General features: G+C 35.2%; 1 protein-coding gene across 1 annotated transcript; it reads right to left on the bottom strand.

Moving 5' to 3' along the window:
* Positions 1-2,232: 2,232 nt before the first annotated feature.
* Non1 (nucleolar GTP-binding protein 1) lies at positions 2,233-23,269 on the bottom strand. Its single transcript, XM_088239289.1, has 12 exons — positions 23,124-23,269; positions 19,523-19,797; positions 17,975-18,110; positions 16,155-16,256; positions 11,688-11,780; positions 11,124-11,273; positions 10,796-10,959; positions 9,067-9,199; positions 8,146-8,317; positions 6,438-6,800; positions 4,070-4,263; positions 2,233-2,445 (listed from the first exon to the last, which is right to left on the bottom strand). Exons 1-12 carry the CDS (start codon positions 23,169-23,171, stop codon positions 2,290-2,292), a joined length of 1,986 nt encoding a protein of 661 aa, XP_088095415.1. The 5' UTR covers positions 23,172-23,269; the 3' UTR covers positions 2,233-2,289.
* Positions 23,270-25,381: the final 2,112 nt, after the last annotated feature.

The raw sequence follows: 25,381 nt of genomic DNA, 5'->3' as shown, positions 1-25,381 counted from the left end.
TTGTAGTTTGGAGAAAAGAAGAAATGCATGAGTTGATAAATATCAAACGCACTCATGTCCACAACAATCCACCAGTGTCCATGTGGACCTACTAGATTCTGAATTGAAAAATAGTTTTTTTGACAGCGTTTTATTGTAATGGTCATATTGTAAAACGAATATTTTTTTAAAAACTGGGTTGACATACTGGCGTTTGATATTTATCAACTCATATTTGATTATGTATTTTTCCGATTGGTCCGTGGTATCAATTTAAGTGTAATGGAGAGTATTTTTCTTTATGTTCCTAATAACTACCTTAGACGAGGCGGCTTAAGCCGATTTATCTTCCTGCTTGCAGAACCAGCCTGCCGATGGTAATGCCAGTAGGAAGAGCAATGTCTTTACTCAACCGTATCTCTTCGGATATTGACATATTTTGTGTTAGAAAAGATACTAAAAAAAGTTCAGAGAGCCTTTATCCAGCAGTGGAGAGAATAAGGCTGAAGAGGAAGAATGAAACATATCCCAAACCAAGTGAGAGTTATCACTGAACCCTTACAGGGTACTGCAGATTGAATAAATACCTTGCTAGAATGAACCTTTCTAGAATCTTTAGATGTATTTCTAGAATCTTTCTAGAATCTTTAGATGTATTTCTAGAATCTTTCTAGAATATTTAGATGTATTTCTAGAATCTTTCTAGAATATTTAGATGTATTTCGAGAATCTTTCTAGAATCTTTAGACGAGACATCATGACATGTGAATGTGCTTCTTTTGCCAAGCTCTTTAAAGACCTGGGCTTGGAGGGCGAGAACCAATTTACAGAGACCCGTTGAAATAGATCTACACAGGTCGCGGTGATGTCGGGAGCTCATGAATAGCACCCCGATTATTTAGAATCAGATCTTATGATTCTTATGAGTAGCATGTTTTCTTACACTCCAGTAATATAAAACCTTCGCATGGTAGATACATTTTTTGGTTTGGGTTGTGAATCAATGAATTTCGTTTGGTTGTCCTAATTATTTTCGTTTTATTTTCTAGGATGGAGAAATCTACTCGGAGGCACCTCACGGAGATGAAGCAGCCTATGGAGGGTGGTCGATCAATCTAGGAAATAGTGTACAAAGGTGTACCACAAGGTTCGCGATTTGAACCGTCACTAAAAGGGTCAATGCAATCAGAATACAGTTAATTTAAAGTCAAAATAAATATAATAAATAAATATATTTTAGCAACCTACTTCCGACGTATTCGAAGAAACTGAAAGCATTTAAATAAATTTTTGTATGGAAAATCCCAGTTGGCTATTTTGACAAATGTTGATAAATTGAATGATAATTCAAATTGGAATGTTGAAGGAGTGCAAATTAAAGTATTTTGACACTTAACTGATACCTTTATAAATGCCATATTCGTCCGTGGCAATATATTGTAAATAGCTAAATTATTTCTAGATTAGGTTAGGTTAGTTAATTTTAAGAGGGTGGTCTATCCAATGTCTCGAACAAAAAGACAATAATGTATAATTGAATCCAATTTTCAAAATCATTCATATTTTAATATCTTACAAAGGGAAGTTTTAATTATATTGTCTATAACACTTTTTTTCTAACATTTAAATAAATTTATTTAAGAAAAATTAGATTTTTTAAAAAATAATTTAAAGTTGAATAGTTATTGACTTGTTCAATATCTCACTGAGCAATATTATTGGCATTATCTTTGTACTAATTTATTTGTTAATTTAAGTATTTATTGTTGTTAATGTAATTATTTATTAAAAGAAAAATGTTATCAATTAACTTTGAATAAAGAAATAAAAAATACATGTGTTTTTTTTTTATAAAATGGCGATGCATAATTTTCCGACCATGTTTTTATATTTTGGAAAAGTCAAAATAAATATCTTTCATGGGTTCATGTTTATTCATTAATAACTTCTAAAAAATTGCATCAAGCCCACACAACCTTTCTCCTGCGCAGTTATGCGCTAACTGAATTCAAATTCATTGCGCTCCATCTAATTCTGGAAAAAGGAACTGCGTAAGTCTGTTGATTCCTATGAGGCAGTGGTTTAGTAATGAATTCACAACTCCGCAAATTGAGATCTTACAAGCTCTGTGGAAGCAGTTCTAACAAACCAATCCATGCTTATTTTTCATATATTGCAAACTATTTTATAACAAATTTACCACTGAAATCGGTTGTGATGGGAGTCCGCGTTCATATTTAAAAAAAAAAACTGTTTTGATGTTATAAAATAGTTTATAGTTGTATACATAAGGGTCACATTTGCGTGCGATTATCTCCTGTCCGTCTTCCCTACGCCCCTCTTGCCGCTGAAGAGATGCTTGGGCATTTTGGTCCCGATGAACCTGTCCGCCTCTCCCTTGAGACCCCTCTTCTTGACCTTCTTGCTGATGGCCTTCTGGGACACCCTGTGCAGGCGAGACTTCATCTGGAATCGAAAATGACGAAACATATCATCGATGAAGGCAACTTTATTTTACTATCTGGCCGGATACCATTAAATAATAATATTAATATAATAATAATCAATGAAATTAGGGAAAAAATGAGTCATAGAGAAGGTGTTAAAATACACGGAGAAAAAGTAGACATGATAAGGTTTGCCGATGACATCGCCCTGATTGCTAAATGTAAAGAAGAACTCACTGAGGCTCTGGCATCCATGGAAAATGTATTAAATAATAAATATAATATGAAAATAAACAGGAGCAAAACCAAAGTAATGACTGTGGCCCGTAATGAGCAGCGAATAAATATAGTAATGTCAGGAGCAACTCTGAAAAACGCGAAAGAGTACCTAGAAAGCAGGATCACCTAGGATGGGAGAACAAAAAGAGAAGTCGACCGCCGCATACACCGAGCGAGGCTTGCGTTTAACAAAAAATCAAAGATTTTTGAGTCGAATAATATCAATTTATAATAGAGCATATTGATGTACGGTTGTGAGACATGGTGCCTTACCAAAAGAGATAAAAAAAGACTAGAGGCCTTCGAGATGTGGTGCTACAGAAAAATACTAAGAATTTGCTGGAGAGACCAGATCACCAATGACGAGGTTCTCAAGAGAATCGAAGAAGGTAGGCACCTAATCAAAACCATCTCAGAGAGGCGAGCCCGATGGATCGGCCACATTATTATTGTAACTTTATTTACAGAAAACAAATAAATAATTACTATTTATTTTTAATCATTTTCACCGTTTGTATTTAATCCTAATATTACTATTAATAAAGCGCGCCCAGCGCCTGCGGTGAGCCAAGAAACTAGCCGATTATTCCGATTATATTTTGAATGTCCTAACTCCAGTGTGGGTTTTTTCTCCTAGATAAAACTCGCAGATTACACAAATTATTTGAAGATTCTTGATTTGGAAAACAGTATTTCAAACATTATTTCTTAAGGGCTATTTTTCTTTGAGACGGTACTTTTGACATAAGACCATAATTACTTATTGCGGGACATATGGCGCTCGACGCGGCCGTTTTTAGCACTATCAATTTCTAGAACAATTCGACCAGTTGACATTTCAATTGAATACCTAATATCGACTGAATTCAAAGTGCTATTTTTTAATGAGTTTTGTATTGAAGTAATGGATAATATATTTATATAATATAATATATCAGGAAGTTACATTGTTTGAGTTGATTTCATGGATGAGAGTTGTTGTATCACACATTCTGTGTGTTCTGTGGTTCTCTACAGAAAAATATCAATTTATAGTATATATTACTTACATTATATTTTGTACTTTCTATGTAGGTACAAATATACGATATTTTTTTGTAGCTTACCTGTAAATAAAATCACCATTCGCTACTGGTGGATTGATATTTATTCTTTTACAATTTTTTATTTATTTAATGCCTGGCAAACGCAATAACCAGTACACCATGAGACCGACTAATCTCAGTCGATTTCCTTTTGCAGGATTCATTTACATATGGAGGTGTCTTTTTCTTTTTCCACATCACCAGGAGCCTCCGGGAGGCATTCCACCTATTTCTGTTAAAAAAATATATTTCTCATTGATAAATGTTTAAGAAAATTACCGCCACATCCTTGACTCCTTGCTCGTCGCGCGGCACCGTGCTGACGCTGCGTCCGCGGCTCAGGGACCTCGGCTTGTTGTCCTGCACGAGGCCGGCGCTCATGGCCCGCTTGCGCTTGGCGGCCGGGCCCCGGGACAGCGAACGCGAGCGCGTCTGCGCGAAGTGCGTTCCGGCGGTCTCGGACATGTCCACACCTGGGCGGGAAAATGATCGATCAATGGAGGCATTCGAAATCTTGACAGAGCAATATAATGTATTCAAGATAAAATCGACATTCTATTCTTTTAACATATTACAACAGAGATGAAGAGCATTTAAGAAAAGGTAATATAGAAGTCTAGGTATCTACAGGGCTTATGACCTGTCAATGGCTGGTTTAAGTGGCCACATTACACACTGTGTAACATTCACCATTCTGCCTATATTTGAACATCTATATTCCTTCAATTCTTTCATCTGTTGATGTTTGTGAAGTTAAAGAGCTGAAACCTTTATTTATGCGGGTGAGATTCATCTAATTGAATTATTTCACCTACATACTAGGCAACACCTGAAAATGTTATTTTTTCAATTTCTATACTTCTTCATGGACCAGGTAATTTATCATCAATATTTTGAGTTTGTCCAAATTTTTGTAGTTTTGTAGTTGTAATATGTTAATATAAACAGCTCCCCAGGGAGTTGAATCCAGTCCTTGTCTACAAAAATTTGGACTAACTCAAAATATTGTTTCTATTCTATTATTTATTTATTTTGTTCATTAACGCCCAAAAGGCATTTACAAAAAATAAAAATAAAATACTTGCTAACATACTAAATAATAAACACAGAATAAACAGAAAAAATATGTGAAATTAGTTAAAAAGGATATGATAAAAAGTTTTACAAAGCAAAAAAAAAAAAACAATAATAACAAAGGTATGCAAGAAAAAACAGTAAGCAAATAAAACAAAAAATGCAAAGATATAAGCTTATGAAATCAATTCTGTAAAGCAAACAATAAATAAAGTGTTACGGTAAGCAAGAAAGACATTTTTAAGTTAAATTAATAAACAAGCGAGCATATATTATCAAGAAAAAATAAGAAATAAAAATATGTATCTATGAAATGCGTATTTGCCAATACTACAACAGTGCAATTTGATATAATAGTAAAAAATAAAAAACAAGTATTATTAGTAACAAAAATAAACAAGTAAGCATTTTTTAATTTATGGAATTGAATTGTCAATAATAGTTTGACGAGCAGCTACAAATAAACTTGATATTGTGGACTTATAAGATAGTGAAGAATTGGACAGAATGTCCGCAGCCGTTCCATAAGTGTTACCTAACCTACGCACTATGCAGTCTCGGTATCAATGAATTGTTTTGTCGGTTGGAAGAAGTACTGGAGCAATGAAACAATAAAGAACTCCTAGTGTTGACAGCGGGTACTCTAAAATTAATCAATTCAAGTATTTTTGGTGCGTCAAAAAGAGAGTTTACAAATATTTAGAGAGGATAGAACGCCACATCACTCTGTCTTTGCACATAGACTTCGCTTCCACTACATTAACTATGCTACTGGCCTGCATGACACGTGAATTTGTCTCTCTCGCTCGAAAATCTATTTATTTATTTCGACGGCTTACGCCTTTGATAAAGCATAAAATAATCATGAAAAACAATTACAATAAAACAAAACACCTGAACACAGTATAAAAAATATGGATACATGAAATAAAATCAGCAGAAAATAAGGAAATAATAAAGACAAATTAAATAAGAAATTATAACATAGGTATGCAGCAAATTAACAATAATAATAATAATCATAGTTTATCAACAAAAAAAACAATTACTTTATCTACTACATCCACACTTAGGTAATAGATTTCTCTGGATCATGTCTAGTCTGCCTAACTAGGTACAACCTGTTTTGAGGCAGACATTTTTATGCTAAAATAAACAATAACATTACTCAACAATATTTTGAGTTTGTCCAAAGTTTTGTAGACAAGGACTGGATTCAACTCCCTGGGGAGCTGTTTATATTAACATTTTACAACAGAGATGAAGAACATTCAAGAGAAGGTAATATAGAAGTCTAGGCATCTACAGGGCTTATGACCTGTCAATGGCTGGTTTAAGTGGCCACTTTACACACTGTGTAACATTCACCATTCTGCATATATTTGAACATTCATATTCCTTTTTTTTTTTTGTCACATTTATCTTTTTATATATCTTTTGCATAATTTATGAAAACTTAATTGGTCTTTTTACGTTAAAAAATTGTTGTTTTTAATACTTATTATGTATGACTGTATGTTTTCTGAATAAAATAAAAATAAAATTAAATTAAATTAAAAAAGCCATATCGCACCTAATTGCTCCATCTCTCCCACCAGCCGCGCCACGGACCTCTCCTTCCCCTTGGCCAGCGTGTTCCGCGGCACGACCGGCTTCGTGGACTGCTTCACCAGCATGGCCTCGCCCTTCATGATGGCCCGCTTGTTGCGGATCTGCTGCGCCAGCTCGCGGATCTCGCGCATGGTCGCGTCCAGGTCGATCCGAGGAGGCGCGTAGGCGCCGGCCTCCTCGCGCAGCTCCTCCTCCGCCTCGAGGTCCGCGAGCCGCGCGAAGATCTCCGGGTCGATGTAGTCGGCGACGTTGTGCCCCTCCCAGAACTCGGGGATGGCGTCGTGCCGCTCGTCCTCGTCGATCTCCGCGTAGTTCTTCTGCAGATCTGCGAGAGATGGTTCCAGTTAAAACGACTTTGTAATTTTCGACTTGATAATTTCATTATTGAACAAAAAAAAACAGTTACAGCATAAAGGGCATATAAATCCGAAAACTTAATCCTCCCCAATTCCACCTCCACCCAGGAACAAACGTCCTCTCCGGCAGAGTGGTTTCAGGCTGGAATAACTTGCCAAACATAATCATACCAATGGATTCAAAATGGGAAACACACATCACGTCTATTGCCAAGAAAGACAAGTCAATAATATATTGGATTAAAAAGGCGTTTCTAAGTATTACTCCAGAGATTTCATTAAAATATACAAGACCTATGTAATACCTTTATTGGATTATGGATATCAAGAATGGAGTCCCTACTTTACTAAGGATATCGAGCTACTGGAAAAGGTCCAAAGACGTGCTACAAAGATCCCCAAATTACTCAAAAGGACGCCTTACCACGGTAGATTTAAACCACTAGGACTTACATCATCGGAAGAACGGCGGAAGAGAGGGGACTTGATGGAAACTTATAATATACTCAATAATTAATATGGCTGCCCCCTGCATGAGATGTATCAATTGACCCCAACACAGATTTACAGGGTCATTACTGGAAGCTCTATCGTCCCCAATTCCCTTGTACAAGCATTACTACTGCCCATTCCAGATTACGCTGATGTTTCCATGACTGATTTAAGCTGTGAGCGACTCGATAAACATGAACGACTTCAGAATACATGCATAAGGTACATTTTTGGTCTTCGGAAATATGACATTTCTGATTATCGTGGGCAACTGAAACGGCTCAAAATTAGACAGCGGAGAGACTATCACTCCCTCTCACTTATGTTCAATGTACTTCATAGTCCTAACGCTCCTATATACCTCCGTCAACGCTTATCACTTCATGGTTTACCTCTTCGTTATAATTCTCAAGGCCCTCTCTTAATACCCATCCACAATTCCTCTTTCTTCTCTAACTCATATAGTGTCCATGCGGCTCCACTGTGGAATCATCTCCCATCCACCATCAAAGATGTTACTACATTATCTCTGTTTAAATCACGACTGAAGAAACATCTCCTTTTTCTTCCTTAATCTCTCCTCCTTTCCTCTTTCCTCTTTTTTCCTTTCCCCCATTGAGTAATAGTTTTGATTTAGCTTTTTAATCTTTATTTTTGATTGAATATGTTCTGTTAATTGAATTATAAAAATAAAAGTATTATCTTATTGGTTGGTTGGAAGAAATTGCCATTTGGCAATAAGCCCGCAAATGTACAAATAACATTATGTACAAAAAGTTAAATAAATAATTCCACCTCGACAAAGGAACTGCATAGACTTACCCAGTACGTAGTCGTCTCCCTCCTCCAGCTCGATCTCCCTCTCCAGCTTGCGCTTCTTGGCGGCAGCCTTGATCTTCTTCTGCATGGCAGCGGCCGGGATACACGGAAGGCGTTCCTTGCCATCTCTGGGCTCGGGTACAGCCACGTGCAGCCTATTCAGTATACCATCCACCTAAATACCGAAATTGGTTAATGTAATTTAAACCTTTATAGGGTAAAGGCCAAACATGGATGTGAGTACAAAACGCATGGACGAGTGGAATTTTAGATACTTAAAATTATATCAATAAATTTACAAAAAAATATACATATATAGGCAAAACATAAGGTTGAGGAAAAAGTATTTTTCACTTTATTTCAATGCTTTATAAACAGTGTTACAATCGTCCGATTTAAGTCAAATATGCGTCGTTCTGTTCAATAACTTGTTGCCAACGAGAATCATAATGCCCCTCTCGTAGAAACCCTTGTCCCTATTGGCAAAAAACAGGGATAACCAATTTTCACAGGCTTCTATTGAGGCCAAATTTGTACCCGCAAGCGCGTTGACCGGACAGGAACAGGTGGTAGTCACTCGGTGCCAGGTCCAGACTATAGGATGGATGCATAAGTACTTCCCATCCGAGTTCCCGGAGCTTCTGGCGCGTCATCAAGGATGCGTGCGGCCTGGCGCTATCACATATATATCGCAATTTTTTGCGTTGCTTTCAACGCACTTTCGCACGATAGTTCACGACTGAACTGACCAAGCGCAATACTGTCAAAGAAGTGTTTGTAGTATACACTCACACATTTACAATGCCGTATCGTATGATCCGATGCGACCAATAATGAATGAGATATACTTAGTTTTAAAAAAAGGACGCGAAATACGAAATTACTTTTACCCCAACCTAATATTAAAATCTAGGAGAGTTTCACCTTTTTAGTTCTCATTTTGGTGTCCACGCGGAAGCCGAGTAACCTTTCGCAGGCCTCGATCTTCACTTCCTGCACCCCCTCTCCGGATATGGTGGACATCTGCAGCAAGGGGATTTCCACCAGCTTCTCTCCTCTGGAACAATAAGAAACATCATCATCGTGCCCCTAATTGTAACTGAAGTGGGACAAGGAATAGCAGGCGTCGCATTTATAATTTATTCATTAATTTTAGGTAAGCTAAAATGAATGAATACTCCATTGACTCCATTCAAGTTACGGACAGTGCTATGCAAGCTCCTGGCGTCACTGCGACCTGTGAAGATCTATTGTGACGGGTCCCCGTGAATAGTCATCGCCCTCCGAACCCGGGTCTATAAAGAGCCTGGCTGCCGTGTGGAAGGCGAGAGTTTACATTTTGGTAAATCTCCCCCTGCAAGCCCAGATCCGTAGTAGTATCGGGCTATTAGGTAGAGAGCGAGCTCTTTAACATCCTCAGGTTTGACCAGCGATCCCCCGAGGATGAGCCTGCTTTTATGATGTAAAGCATCACATTCACATAGAACACGTATAGGTGTTTCCTCATCTGCACTGCAGAATTTACATCTAGAAGTTTGGGAAAGGTTCATTCTAGCGCGGTATTTGTTCAATCTGCAGTGCCCTGGGCGGGCTCTAGTGATAACCCTCACTTGATGAGGCTGAGCTGTATTGGGTCATAAGCAAAACTTTGCAAGTACCCTTTTATCAGTTTCTTCGCATGGTGCTGACCAGGTACTTTTTTCCAGAGCATTATGAATATAGGAAACAAAAGAATAGAAATTACACCATCAATTGTAATAGAAAATGAAAAACTTAATGAAGTCACTGAAATTAAATATTTAGGTGTAATGTTGGATTCAAAACTTACATTTCACCAAAACGCTAAGATGGTAATAAATAAGATTGCAAAAACAATATCCATTTTGGGAAGGATCAGAAGATTTATTGATAAGGACTCCTGCAAAACTATTTACAAAGCAATTATTGAACCACACGTTAACTACTGTAGTAGCATTTTATTTTTATCAAACGAAGAAAACATAGATAAACTAACTGTATTACAAAATAAAGCCTTTAGAATCATTTTGAAAAAAAAACAGATATACGAGGGTAAAGTCGATGGTAAATGAAATGACATTATTAACATATAAACAAAGAATATTTTACAATACAATGATATTTGTTCATAAAATTATAAACTCTAATAAAAAAACAGAATTTTGGAAAAAAATTGATCGGAACCAGCATGAACACGATCACAATACTAGAGAAAAGAACAAAATCAGACTTCCATTTAGGAAAAAGGCAAAGTCACAAAATTCAATTTTATTTCAAGCAATTAAAAAGTATTACGAAATGGAAAAAAATATTTATGAAGAAAAAAACATATCAAAATTTAAAATAATGGTCAAGACATATGTGATAAACAATTTATAAATTAAATATATTTGCAATGTTATTATTAGAACACACATAACAATATGTATGATATGTGTGCCCTCCTTTAAGATTTAAATAAATAATTATTATTACACTCTGCTTCCTGGCCCATGACCTAAGCTCATTACGAGGAGCTCATTTAGGCAACCCACAGTGGGGCTGTCTCAGTTCCCAGCCTTGCCAATTGATCAGCTGCCTCGTTGCATATGCAGGTACGCAAAGTGTTTAACTACAAATTTGTAGGCCTCCTTACCCGTCTCCGCTAGTGGAGTTTCCCCTCAGCCTCTCCTCGAAGTCCGCGATGAGCTGCTTTTTGTAGTCGTCCAGATCCTCGACTCGGAGTACGTCCACCTTGTTTATGACCACCACGAGCGGCTTGTTGCTGAACAGCGGTCGGATGCTCTCGAAGAGGTGGATCTGGAAAACAACATCAAGTCAGGTTCTCTAAATTGGACGTATATTGAACATATTACAACAGATATATTTCTCGGATGTTCTAAATAAATACCGAGTAGCGTGTGATGCTTCGGGTCAGTAAATATGCGATACCAGGGCGCCCGAAGAGAAGACAAAAGTATCACCTGTTCTTCTAGACTGTGGCCGCACTGCTCGCTAATGTCCATGAAGTATAGCGCGCACGCTCGCAGATGTGCGAGCGCCGTGACGGCCTGCATTTCTATGACGTTCCGGTCTTCTAGCGGATGGTCCAGTATTCCGGGAGTGTCCAGCACCTAAGAAATAAGAGATGAATAAAATTAATTAACTGAATGATTAATCAATCCCAGTATTTTCTCACTCCTTTCAATATCTTTCCATCCCTAGTAAAAATACATACTTCCCAGATACATAAATTCAGAATACCTCCTTTCAGTGATTATTATTAGGGCATTTTTAAACGAATGTGAAGATTATTTGGATTGAATGTCCTTATATAGTTATATAATTCAAGGTACTTAAGTAATAAGGCGAAACAATTGTCACGAAGTTTTTATTTTTATATGTTTATATTTGTAAAAATAAAATAAAGTGTTCAGTAGACTCAAATCAGTGTTTGATTTCTAATTATAAGTTTTATTTCCATAATAATTTATAATGAAGTGTTATGAAGTAAATGCCGATTCAGTGAACAATATCATGTTGCGTACCTGCCACCTGAGGTATTTGTAGTCAGTGTGACCGACGTACAGACTTTTAGTGGTGAAGGCATATGGCTGCACTTCGACATCGGCTCGGGTTATCTGGAAAGACAAATCATTATTAAACATTGTGGACAAACAAATGTTCATAAAAGAGTCAATGGCCCATTTCTGGCTGTGCAAGATTATGAGAGGCGAATTCAGCAGAATGCTCGTACGAGGCTTTCCTATTTATTTATTTATTTATTCATATTTTTCGCTTACAAACTATAAATTAATAATAAAAATAATGTGACCTCACTGGGGTTTCCCGTGCCGAGGACACTTAACAATTTAGTTTTTTTTTATTACAATTGAGAATAAACAAAGAAGACTCACTTAAAAAACAAACATAATTAACAAATATTCAGACAGTTTTAAAAACAAGGTATTTATATACATCTATATTATTTATTTATTTATTTATTTAAATCTTAAAATAGGGCACACATATCATACATATTGTTATGTGTGTTCTAATAATAACATTGCAAATATATTTAATTTATAAATTGTTTATCACATATGTCTTGACCATTATTTTAAATTTTGATATGTTTTTTTCTTCATAAATATTTTTTTCCATTTCGTAATACTTTTTAATTGCTTTAAATAAAATTGAATTTTGTGACTTTGCCTTTTTCCTAAATGGAAGTCTAATTTTGTTCTTTTCTCTAGTATTGTGATTGTGTTCATGCTGGTTCCGATCAATTTTTTTCCAAAATTCTGTTTTTTATTAGAGTTTATAATTTTATGAACAAATATCATTGTATTGTAAAATATTCTTTGTTTATATGTTAATAATTTCATTTCATTTACCATGGACTTTACCCTCGTATATCTGTTTTTTTTCAAAATGATTCTAAAGGCTTTATTTTGTAATACAGTTAGTTTATCTATGTTTTCTTTGTTTGATAAAAATAAAATGCTACTACAGTAGTTAACGTGTGGTTCAATAATTGCTTTGTAAATAGTTTTGCAGGAGTCCTTATCAATAAATCTTCTGATCCTTCCCAAAATTGATATTTTTTTTGCAATCTTATTTATTACCATCTTAGCGTTTTGGTGAAATGTAAGTTTTGAATCCAACATTACACCTAAACATTTAATTTCAGTGACTTCATTAAGTTTTTCATTTTCTATTACAAAACACACAATGAAAACAACAAAAACCTAACATAAGCCATACAGTTGTGGAGCAGTTGATTCAGCATTGGTATGGGCGAATGAGACAATCCATTTTACATTTTTTTATAGCCGAATTATAAATCGAATTATTCAAGGTTTTATTATTTTGTGGCCCAATATCGCGAATGAACATTCTAGGTACTCCAAAACAAGAGGCATCTTTAGGAGGAATATTCAAAATTGAGTTTTGTCTAGGGGAAGAGGCCATTGCAGGGGACTACAGTGACACATTGCGTATGTTTTGTCTAGGGGAAGAGGCCATTGCAGGGGACTACAGTGACACATTGCGTATGTTTTGTCTAGGGGAAGAGGCCATTGCAGGGGACTACAGTGACACATTGCGTATGTTTTGTCTAGGGGAAGAGGCCATTGCAGGGGACTACAGTGACACATTGCGTATGTTTTGTCTAGGGGAAGAGGCCATTGCAGGGGACTACAGTGACACATTGCGTATGTTTTGTCTAGGGGAAGAGGCCATTGCAGGGGACTACAGTGACACATTGCGTATGTTTTGTCTAGGGGAAGAGGCCATTGCAGGGGACTACAGTGACACATTGCGTATGTTTTGTCTAGGGGAAGAGGCCATTGCAGGGGACTACAGTGACACATTGCGTATGTTTTGTCTAGGGGAAGAGGCCATTGCAGGGGACTACAGTGACACATTGCGTATGTTTTGTCTAGGGGAAGAGGCCATTGCAGGGGACTACAGTGACACATTGCGTATGTTTTGTCTAGGGGAAGAGGCCATTGCAGGGGACTACAGTGACACATTGCGTATGTGCTGCTTGTGATGGCCTTTGAACTTCTGAACAATGAAAGCATCCACCCCTTTCCCGAAACTGTTCATAAAGACTTGAGTCTTTCTTCAGTTTCGCATATCAATATCAATTTTTTTTTTTTTAAACTAACCAAGCGAAAATTTGATATTTCTTTACGATCAAACCGCGAAAATAACAAAACAAATAAACTTTAAAAACTTTCATTGTACCCCTCACTGCAGTATTGTCAGTTTGTGATCAATCAAATACACGTGGTCAGCACAATCGCCTTTTTCTAATTTCCCAGTATTACGGTGGAGGAATACAGTGTTAGTTCCAAATTGAGACCGCGGCCGCACGCTCCAGATCCCGCATCGGAAAGGAAGAAGAACGTAGTAATACAAACAAATCAATCAAACGACACGAAACCCAAATACATATAGGAAACATTGGAATAATTTGCCCTATACAACGTGCACTCAATCAACAGAAGAAAAACAATACGTATCTATAACAAATCACAGAGGAACATCAAATTATCAAGACACTACCGGCAAAATCCTAACACAGATCCTAACATGATCCCTATCGAACTCAGGCGAAATTACTTTTCGTCATAGTACTGAATTCCTCGCAAAAACCATTTTCCTAATACCAACAGTAGAAACAATCCTATGCAAAGACCTTAATCGTCCTAACAATCTCTCAGACCTTAAAGCAGACGAAACGGGTCCCAGAGCATGGTCGGCGCGTGGTTCTCTCGAGTTAGTCTACTATTTAGATTTGTAATTTACCATTTCCCTTCTATGGGACAAGAACAACACAGACGGACAAGAGTTCAGTTCAGACAACCAATGCTAGTACCCAAGTATGAACTTCTGAACAGGTTAATTTATTACTACTACTACCATCATGCCATTTCTCCGTAGGGGTAGGCAGAGAAAATGGACCGCCACATATGTCTATCCTGGCATACATTCCTATCTTCTTCCACATTCATACATCTTGTCATACATGCCCTCCGGTTCTGTCTGCTTTTGACATGACCAGATTTAAGATTTTGGTTTTATCTGATCATGATTACGTCTTCCTCGGTCGTCCTCGTCTCACGTTGCCGTTCATTTTCGCCATATATACTTGTTTTACCATTCTTTCGTCGTCCATTCGTTCTACGTGACCAAACCATCTCAGAGACCCTTTCTTAATCTTATCAATTATACTTGACTCCGATTTACACTCTCGCCTGATTTCATCATTCGTAACCCTGTCATACATTGATTTCCCAACCGCTTTCACTCGGCTTTCATCCTTCCTCTGCCAGTTCCATGTTTCACTTCCATACATAAGTGTTGGGACTAAAACTCCGTTGTACACTGCCAGTTTAGCTTCGATTGACATATTTTTATTAGCAATTACTGTGCTTAATACTCCGTTCATTTTGTTGCCCGCATTCACTCTCCTTTCAACATCTTTTTCTACTCTTGCATCTCTTGAAAACATGCTTCCCAGATACACAAATTCTTCTACTTGCTCGAGACATTCGTTGTTTACATTTATTATGCAGTCAGTAACCTCACTATCCCTTTCAAATACCATCACTTTTGACTTACTTTCGTTCATCGCCAATTCGCTCTACAGGCATACTGGTTTGTTTATTTGGAAATTCTTGTAATAACAAACAGACTTTAGTTCTTCAATAGTTGCTCGGTACATATGATTTTATATTAGATTAGATTAGGATTATAAATTAATCCTAATATTTTGGAGCGCATAAAATCATATGTACCGAGCAACTATTGAAGAACTAAAGTCTGTTCATTATTACAAGAATTTCCAAATAAACAAACCAATCGCATGATACCCGACAAAGAATAGTCTATTTCACAAATACGAGTATCATCTTAATCTAAACGGCACGCTAAAAATATAGTGGATTGACATTTTTTAGATTCGTTTGTACCTATTTCAATTTGATAATATTTATGTTTTTCCATTTTTTTTTTATAAAACTCCATATTTAATGATTTTAGTAAAAATATCAATAAAAACGCCTCAATTAACATATTAAATTAAAAAATATATATATACATATTAGCGTTCGTATAATTTACGTTAATATTTAAATTTGGCCATTTTCAATGAGTTGTAAATAACTCGCTATAAGAAAATGGAAATCAAGTTGGCGTAGAGTGGGGTTCGAACCTATTCAAAAAGGGGTGAGTTTATTATTTAATTTCTGGTATTTCTTAGTTGGGATTGATAAATCTACAAAAATTAAATGCAACATGTAGACAGTAAAAATTGTAAATGAATATTATTTACGCAAATATTAAATTTCAGACCGTTTCCTAAAAGTCGTAAATAGCTTGTGCTGGAAAAATGGGAATCGAGTTGCGGTAGATTGGGATTTGATCCTGGGACCTTCGGTACGCGAGTCCACGATGCTACCACGGGACCACAACCCGGTTCTATATATGTTAAAGTTACATACCTTGTTGATGAAACTGGATTTGCCGACATTAGGGAATCCACAAATGATTATGCTTCGAGTGTACGGATCTATCGACGGCAGTCGAGACAAATGTTGGCGGACCTAAAAACAAAACAAAAAAAAACATATTTTGATAGTGTTAAGTACTGGTTTTACATTTTCTATACTGGCAACTCATACAAGACTGTACATATATATTTGGATAATTTATATAGCGCCATTTTTTGTGAAAATCACCTCAAGGGCGCTGTACAATTAATAAATATCCCAGTACGTCTTGCAGCTACAGAGCGCATGGACGGTTGGGATTCTAGTTCCTCGTTTTTAATTAAGATCAATCAAAAATTATAACAGATAAGAGCTAGATTACAGGACGTCTTGCAGCTACTAAGCGCATAGACGATTGGAATTCTAGACCCCATGTACAAAATTTTTGTATTTTAAAGTTGATATATGAAAGCTAGATAACCAATCATCGTGCAGCTACAAAGCGCATGGACGAGTGGAATTCCAGCAAAGTTAAAACAATATCAAAAAATTTATTAAAAATTGAGCATAGTAGTAAATTGGTCAAGTGTTCATGCCAAAAAGTAAGCAATAAAAAACTAAATAAATAAAACACTGTTTCAACTCCATGGTTAACAAAGGGAGATAGATGTACGAAGAGAAGCTTTTGTAGACAGAAGGTAGATACCGTCGCCATGTGGCCCACTGGCTGCTAGATAATTTCTGCAAATGCACGTGCGTAGTACTATTATGCCTTTTGTTCCAACGACTTGGTGTCCATTTTGGTCCGTATTATTTCGTTTTATGAGACGCAACATTCCTGTTCAATTCCCCTTTTTACATGAATACTACACAAACGCGTGTATGAGCGGTTTGATTTATCATTTTGTATGTTATTAGAAGGCAGATATTTGAAATATTATGTAGTTATCAATAAATGTCAGTTCACTTTTAGTAGCACTGTTGTAATTTATTAATTATGGGTGTAGTGTTCTAAATAGCAAAATTTGGGTACTTTCGCGTCAAAAGCTGATGCATTCTTTAACGGTTTTAAAGGATTCATTTAAATTTTATGATTTTAAGGTTACAGGCGCACTATTTTTTGTATGTTTCCATTGTTCACTATTTGTCACATATTTTGTTAAGAATAAAGTATAAAACAATGCTATTAAATAAATAGCATTGTTTAATACTTTATTCTCATTTAGTACATATCCCGTTCCTTCCCAAATCCTTCCTATTTCAAACTTCTCGTGCTTCTACCGTCCTGTGAGCATGTCACATGTGAAAAGTTGCCTCTCTGATAAATCTTTATCATATACTGCGTCAGCATATTCATACAAAGTGAAGTTAGTGTTGTATAAACAGGCTAAATTATACAGTTCATCATCATCTACACGATACCGGTATCCGCGCTGCAGCAACAGTGAAGTGCTGCATTTAAGAAACAATCGGAAGAACAATAAAAGTGAGTAACAATTTCCATACAGTCCACTAAAACTCAAAATCCCGCTGTTATCAGTGCTCAATGCCTGAGAGGCATTGAACTGACCAAACAGATAGATTTAAAATCAAAATATTTTTTATCTAAGATCGACAATATCGTCGGCGGAAATTCAAATGTATGGGACAAAGTGTGAATTCCTCAAAAGGGAAGAAAACATAGAAAAAAATATTTATTTCTAATGTTGGCGCCGTGACGCAGTCGGTTCGATGGCCGACTGTGAAACTGGGGTTGCAGCTTCAATTCAGTTGCAAGAAAAAATCCAAGAAGTACCATTTCTCAATTTGATGAATGTTTGGACTGTACAAACCTGTTCGAGATATGTGAGATTGGCGCCCTGTCTTTTCATTATGGTCGCCATTCTTCCCAACGCGGCCCTCTTGAGCTGCTTACAGCGGTAAAGCGTATCTCCATACTTCAATAGCCGCACATAATCTTTTGCCACTCTAAAAATAAAAATACATTTAAAATTAAATGAAATAATTTATTTATTTATTTAGTATTTCACAGTTTTAAAATGTACAGAGTTTATTTGTTTCAGGTCCCGACTAGCTAGGAAATTCCTGTGTTTAGGAAGGACCTTATTTTTTTCATGTGTTTTTTTTTATTTTTAATTTCATTAAATGATGCTTAACAAGTTCAAAGAATAATAATAACATTATAAAAAATCAATATAAATTTAAATTAGAAAACATGCGAGTAATAATAATAAAAATTGAATCATAAAAATAGATTAGAAAATATGCCATTAATAGTAAATAAATGAGACACAATTATTATAAATTATAAAACATACCGATAATAATAAAAATTGAACCACAAATACACATTATAATATATAAAATGAGTAATTAAGAAATTAAACAAAAATATAAATTGGAAAACATACCGATGATAATAAAAATTGAAGAACAAAAATAAATTACAGAATATACCATTTATAATTTTTTTTTAAAATAAGATACGGTTAAAATACTAGTATTAAAAAGAAAAAAAAAACATATGTAAATGAATAAACATAAAAAGAAGGAGATCCTAATGAGGAAGATCCTCAGTGTAATAATGCGCCAAGCTATAGAGAAGCCCTATCGCTATGTTTCATAGAACGGAAGCGTTGTTGGTTAGCGACAACTTCACTCTGCTGTTTTGTTTGACAACAGACACGTAACGATACTTGGCTTTGTTTGTAAATAACTTAGATATTTACATTATAATAAATTAAAATCGACAATGGTGAATTGCAGTATGTTTGGTTGCAGCAGTAGGATCGTCAAAGCTGTTAAAGGAGTCAGTTTTCACAGGTACATTTCTCCAATAAAGAAAAATTAAGAGATTGCTCTATTTCAAAATAGGAATAATTACCCCTTTGTAATCCAAGCAACCCATGTCACTTTCCTTAGAAAACGGTGTTGGACAGACTCATTATGGTCTATATGAGTCCTGTAGAATGGAGACCAAATAGGAGAAGCGTATCCTAGACGGGGTCGGACTAGTGAGCAATAAAGAGTTTTGATGGTATTTTAAGTCCATCGTCATTCTTTTGATAAAACCGGGAAGTTTGAGAGATTTGTTTACAATATTATCAATGTGTTCACGATAGGAGAGTTTGCTATCTAAAATAATGCCAAGATCCTTTATTGACGAAACCATTGAAAGGGAAGTATTTTTTAGTTTGTAATTTAATTGTATAGGTTTTTTCGTCGGTCGTATTTACTTTAGATACTATTTTTTCTCAATTTAGGTGATAAATTTGTGAACTAAAGTGTGTTTACTGTTGATACCGACAGTTGATTATGGGCATTCTGCCAGAGTCGGCAGTCACCGTTAAACAGAAGACTTTGGGGCCGTCGTTACTCACGTGTCGATCAGGTGGCGGGCGGTGTTGAGCTGCCCCAGGCCGAGCTTGTAGTGGTCCTTGTCGTAGAGCACGTTCATCAGGTCCGCGTAGAAGGGGTGCACGTCGTCCAGCTTGGGGAACTCCTGGATGATGCGCGAGAGGCGGTCGTGGAAGTTCTGCTGGGTGAACTTGACCTTGCGCATGTAGAAGCCGCGGATGCGCGAGATCTTGTAGTGCTTGTGCACGACCGTCGGGGTCTTGCGTTGGGTCTTCGAGAGCATCACATCGATGAACTCCTGAGGGTGAAAACATCAAAGTTTTAAACCACCATATTATTCATTTATTGAGCAATTGTAGTCTGCATTACTTCACGGGTTATATAATGTAGATAGTGAAAACATACGGCAGATAGGTGCTAAACTCTCGATACGTACAGAAAAATCATGTTATTCGTGCATAGGGCAATGCATTGGTACACCAATCGCACCGCGTCTTGATCATTTTCGTTACGTGAAGGTAAGATGATCAGTCTTACGCTTCAGGTGCCATTCCAGGGACTACAAAATATTCTAGTGTAAAAACACATTTTTAAATCAACATTTCATGTCAACTATAGTCCTTAAAATATAGCTTGAATAAAATGACAGCTGTCAAACTAATGACACTAGTGATGGGAAATTACTGATCACCGATCATGCACCGATCAAGTTGATTTTATTAGTTTTTCATGCAAACATGAGACTCTATTTCTGGAAATTGTTATAAAAACGCAAAAACAAGCCTATTATAATGTGCTTAAGACAATTATTTACTGAAAAATAAAACATAAAATATTTTTTTCATGAAAAACAACAAATGAATTCTTTTATATTCGATCGATTTTCGATAAATTTGTCATCTCTAACACTTTTGCAAAATGACGTAAACTTGTAAGAACGTCATTAATAATTAGGTTTACTTAAGTTTTTTTTAGTTTTAAAGCTGATTTCATATAATTATGTTGATTTATATGTCAAGCATCGCATTAAAAAATAAATTATCACGCCAGATACAAATGATTTTTCGTGTGTCAATATAAATAACTCCTTGGATGTTACTACAAAGTTATGTCCTCACTTTAGCTGACAACTGTCATTCTAATCAAGCAATATTTTAAGGACTAACTAACTAACTAACTAACCATCACGCCATTTCCCCGGAGGGGTAGGCAGAGAGGATAGAACGCCACACCACTCTGTCCTGGCACACTTCCTTTGCTTCCTTCACATTCATACATCTTCTCATGCACGCACGTCGATTATTCCGACTTTTCACATGACCACTTTCAAGAATTTGTTGTACTTGATCATGCCATGTCTTTCTCGGCCTTCCTCGACTTCTACAGCCAGACACATTCGCATCATAAATCTTTTTAGCCGTTCTTTCATCATTCATTCGCTCCACATGACCGAACCATCGCAAAAGACCTTTCTTAATTTTGTCGATAATGCTTAACTCAGCCTTGCATTCTGCTCTAATTTCGACATTAGGGCACCTATCATACATTGTTTTTCCGCACATTCGCCTGAGGGATCGCATTTCAACAGCATTCAGTCTACTTTCGTCCCTTTTTTTCCAACTCCATGCTTCGCTTCCATACATTAGGGACTAATAGGTAAAATTTGAGCGATATTATTAGAAAATGAATTGAGGTACAAAATTCTACGCCAATTTTCATTATTGTTAGAAATATTCTGGGAACTATATTAGTATTATAGTTTATTAAAAATATTGACAATTAAATTTGGATCATAACCATTATTGAAAGCAATACTCTTTATTAGGGATGTAACGATACCGATATACCGGCCGATATAATCGGCAGGCCGATATATCGGCATCGCCAATTATACAGGATGTTATTTAAACCCTGTTACATCCAAAACCACGATGTTCAGCATGGGCAAGAAGACATATTAGCATATTTTAAAAAATATTTAGAACAAAGAAAATTTTAAAAAGTAAAATATTAAAAATTCCCCAAATTCTGCAGGGGAGAAGTGAGGGGAGCGCGGCGCAGTATCAGACTCCCCCCTACCCCCGCCTTGTTTCTCCCCTGCAGAAGTAAGCAGCCATTTGCTTTTTTCATGTTTTTTTTTTTTTTAATTTTATTCGTTCTAAAAAAATATTTGAATGTGCCAATATGTCTTCTTGGTCATGCTGATCATCGTGTTTTCGGATGTGACAGGGTTTTATGAACACCCAGTATACAGCCGATATAAGGAGTTTGAAAAGCTATAATACTTGTCTTGTCAACTGAGCTCAGTTGCCTCAGAGCGTCTGTTTCCAACTGCAGATCTCGTACTAAATGATTTGCGTAACAGATTGTCTGCTAATAATTTGGACAAACTTTATTTTCTCAACAAAAATTTACCAAAACTTAACTTTAATTACTGGCTTTGTCTCTTGTATCGGATTACTTTACCACTTTGTGTAATTGAATGATAATTACTTTCTTATTTCAATTTATTTCAACAGAGAGGGAAAACGTTTTTGAGAAGGGAATATTTTATTTTATTATTTACAGTCATACAAAATAAGTATTAAAAACAACATTTTCTTAACATAAAAAGACCAATTAAGTTTTCATAAATTAAAAAGATATAAATAAATGTGACAAAAAAAAAAAAGAATTTTAAGTGAGAAAAGAATAATTGTTAACATATGCGTTTTCCATGGAGGTAATAAATTAAAATAAATAAAAATACCGAATGTACACTCCGGAATATGGTAGTCTAGGCATTTACAGGGCTTATGACCTGTCATTTTTCCCTCTCTGTTGAAGTAAATTTAAATATGAATAACTTCTAGGGAGAAAATCCAGCCAGTCTGCAAGCATTTGGACATGCTCAAACATTGTTGATAATTACTTTCTTAATTAGCACTTTGATTGCTCGATAATATTCTTGATCATTCCGTACAAATAAATATTTTCTTCGAATTTAAATTTAATATTTTGGTTTACAACCTTCTCAAGGTTCAGCCTCTAATAAATACAGGTAACTTTTATGCAGAATAAAGACAATTATTCATTATTTATTTTTTATATTTCTACTAAGCCACCGAAATCGGTACCGCCGATTATTTACTCTAATGATCGGTATTCTTACTCTTTATAGTATTTAATTCTAAGTCAAAATTATTTTTATTTCATTCCTGACGATGAGGTAGTAACCTCGAAACCGGTCGAAGTGTAACTCAAAATTAAAGTGGTTTTTACAAATTTATAAACATAGAAGTGTAAAATGTCACACTACAAAGTGAAAAATGTTTTTGATAACAATAATTATGAATATGAAGCCTTTAAAAGAAAGACAATGTCGCATTTTTAGCACACCGTCGTTTTTCTACGATCCATCAAATTTATACTATTTGAGAAAAATTATTTAAAGCTATGATTGGAAACAAGGCGGGCTATCTTAAAACGACACGATCCCATACAAGACGGGACGTATGGTCGCGTTATGTATGTGTAAGAAATAGAAAATTGTTTAAAACATTTTTCAAAATGAAAATAAACTTCTAGGTTAAGTTGACAAAACGTTCGCTACAACTATAATATTAGTTTGTTTTGTGGGCTTACCTTGGCTGTCGGGACCACCGCTATCTTTTTAAAGTTGTATAAACTCATTTTTATGCTTTATGTCACGTTATTCATGGGAAAAGTGCGTTTCTCGCGACGAGAGAAACGAAAAATGACAGGAGCACGCGCGACACGTGTTTTGAAAGATGGAGCGTTGCCAGTAGTAAAATTATTACTTGTGTTATTCAAACGTCACGCGCTGAAAGTAAGTACTGCAAAATTAAATTATTTTACAATTATTTTATTTTATTAAATTATTATACAATTATTTTTATTATTTTTAACTATTTTAAATACCAGAAAAAAACAAATCATCACACCGTTCCCACACCTATATAAGTGTTGGCTTCTCAGTAGGGGTAGGTAGGGAGGACCAAGCATCGCGTTGTTTTTACATGGAGTCCCCGGTTCTTACGTGCGTAAATATGTTTATTCATTCATTCTCAAATGAGTGAGTTTATTTCACTTTGTAATTTTTTATTTTATTTATTTCTTAAGTTAGCTTATATTAAAACTAATATAAACTATTATGTACATTTACATCATCTATATATATTTACATTTCCTTACAGTAACTTTTACATTTATTTTTTAATTCTTTCAGACACTTTTCATTCTTCATACATTCAGGCATCTCATCATACATTTTTAAACCCTTATACATCAAACAATTTTGCGACTCAGCTCTTTTCAATAATGGTAGTCTTATTTTATCCTTTTGTCTAGTAGCATATTCATGACAATTTTTGTTTAAGACAACTTTATCCTTAAAATATTTTGGTAATTTATCGTGAAAAAAATTAAAAAACTAATAAACCAAGTAAAAAAAAGTTTTTTTCAATTTTTATATATGGTATTATCAGCGCTGTGATTTTTTAAAGTTTTGTATAAGTAACAATAATTATTATTAACCACGCGATATACGTAGCTTTATTTTATACTATTTTGATACATTACTCATACAAAAGTTTATTAAAATATACCACAATGACATTCAGCAGATATTTCCATTGTGATTTAAATGCCAACACTGAGCACTGGCCGATTCCTTTTAAGATGAATCATGCCAGAAACGGTCACTTCAAACGCCGCATGTCCAATGTGGTACATAATATATGTCAACGGTATCCTATCAAAGAAAAATAGTCCTTCAGAAATAACGTTCCAAATACTAGTTTCCAACTAGAGAATCTTCAAATAATATTTGTAATCTGCAAGCTTGTTTTATTACTAAAAACACGCAACTTGGTTAAAGATGAAAAATATAGTGTACTTTTTTGTATGGGGAATAAGCTGAGGTAATCGGCTAGTTTCATCATTCACTGAGAACGGAAGGTGATTTATAATAAAAAATAATTATTTTATTTGTTTTCCCATAAACGTGGTTACTATAAAACATTATTATATAAAGTCAAATATAATGATAAGCTGTCCATAATCGCTTATTTAGACGTTTCGCCCCTGATAGGAATACAGTTATAAATAAAAAGGCAAGTTAGTTTTGTAATCAACTATTTATTCATTCAAATTCTGAAAGTATCCGCCATTTTGTGATACTCAATGCTGTACAAAATGGCGCTGAAACAAAAGACAGTTGCACAGCGGAAATCGGAGATCTCAATACTTACAGAATTATATACCTTACGTATATTCATTGTGGCATACTATTATAATATTTACACTTCACATATTATGTATATAATTTGTCATTTATTCCCTGAGATTACACATTTTAAAAGAAGAATGAGAAAATTCAAGCTTGCCCCTCAATAAAAACAATTTATGCATACATAATTTTAAGCAGGACATAATCTGTCAAAAAACAATATAAAAAACATTAAATATAAGTCATTTTAATATTATGTCTGAGCAGTATGAAAAATACACTGAGACAGTTCAGTGGTTGAACCAATTTTTTTAATATGATTTTTTTGAAGTTTTGAATTTTAAAAATTACTTTGCCTGTGACGTCTCAAGTTCTCTTCCCCTTCTTCTCAATGAGTTCTGCCGATTGGCCATTTGACTTACCGTAAACCAAAAATCTATCATTAGTTGATTCGGAAGAACTATAGCCCTTAAAATATAGCTTGATTAGAATGACAGTTGTCAGCAAAAGTGACGACATAACTTTGTAGTAACGTCTAAGGAGTGATTTGTATTGACACGAAAAATCATTCATATCTGGTAGTTTAATTTATTTTTTTAATACAATGCTTGACATATAAATCAATATAAATATATAAAATCAGCTTATAATT

This window comes from Micrasema longulum, unplaced genomic scaffold (genome assembly GCF_059751315.1).
Source record: "Micrasema longulum isolate JH-2025_06_02 unplaced genomic scaffold, ASM5975131v1 h1tg002116l, whole genome shotgun sequence".
Taxonomy (NCBI): domain Eukaryota; kingdom Metazoa; phylum Arthropoda; class Insecta; order Trichoptera; family Brachycentridae; genus Micrasema; species Micrasema longulum.
The sequence above is the reverse complement of the archived record's forward strand: the minus strand, read 5'-3'. Positions and strand labels throughout refer to the sequence as shown.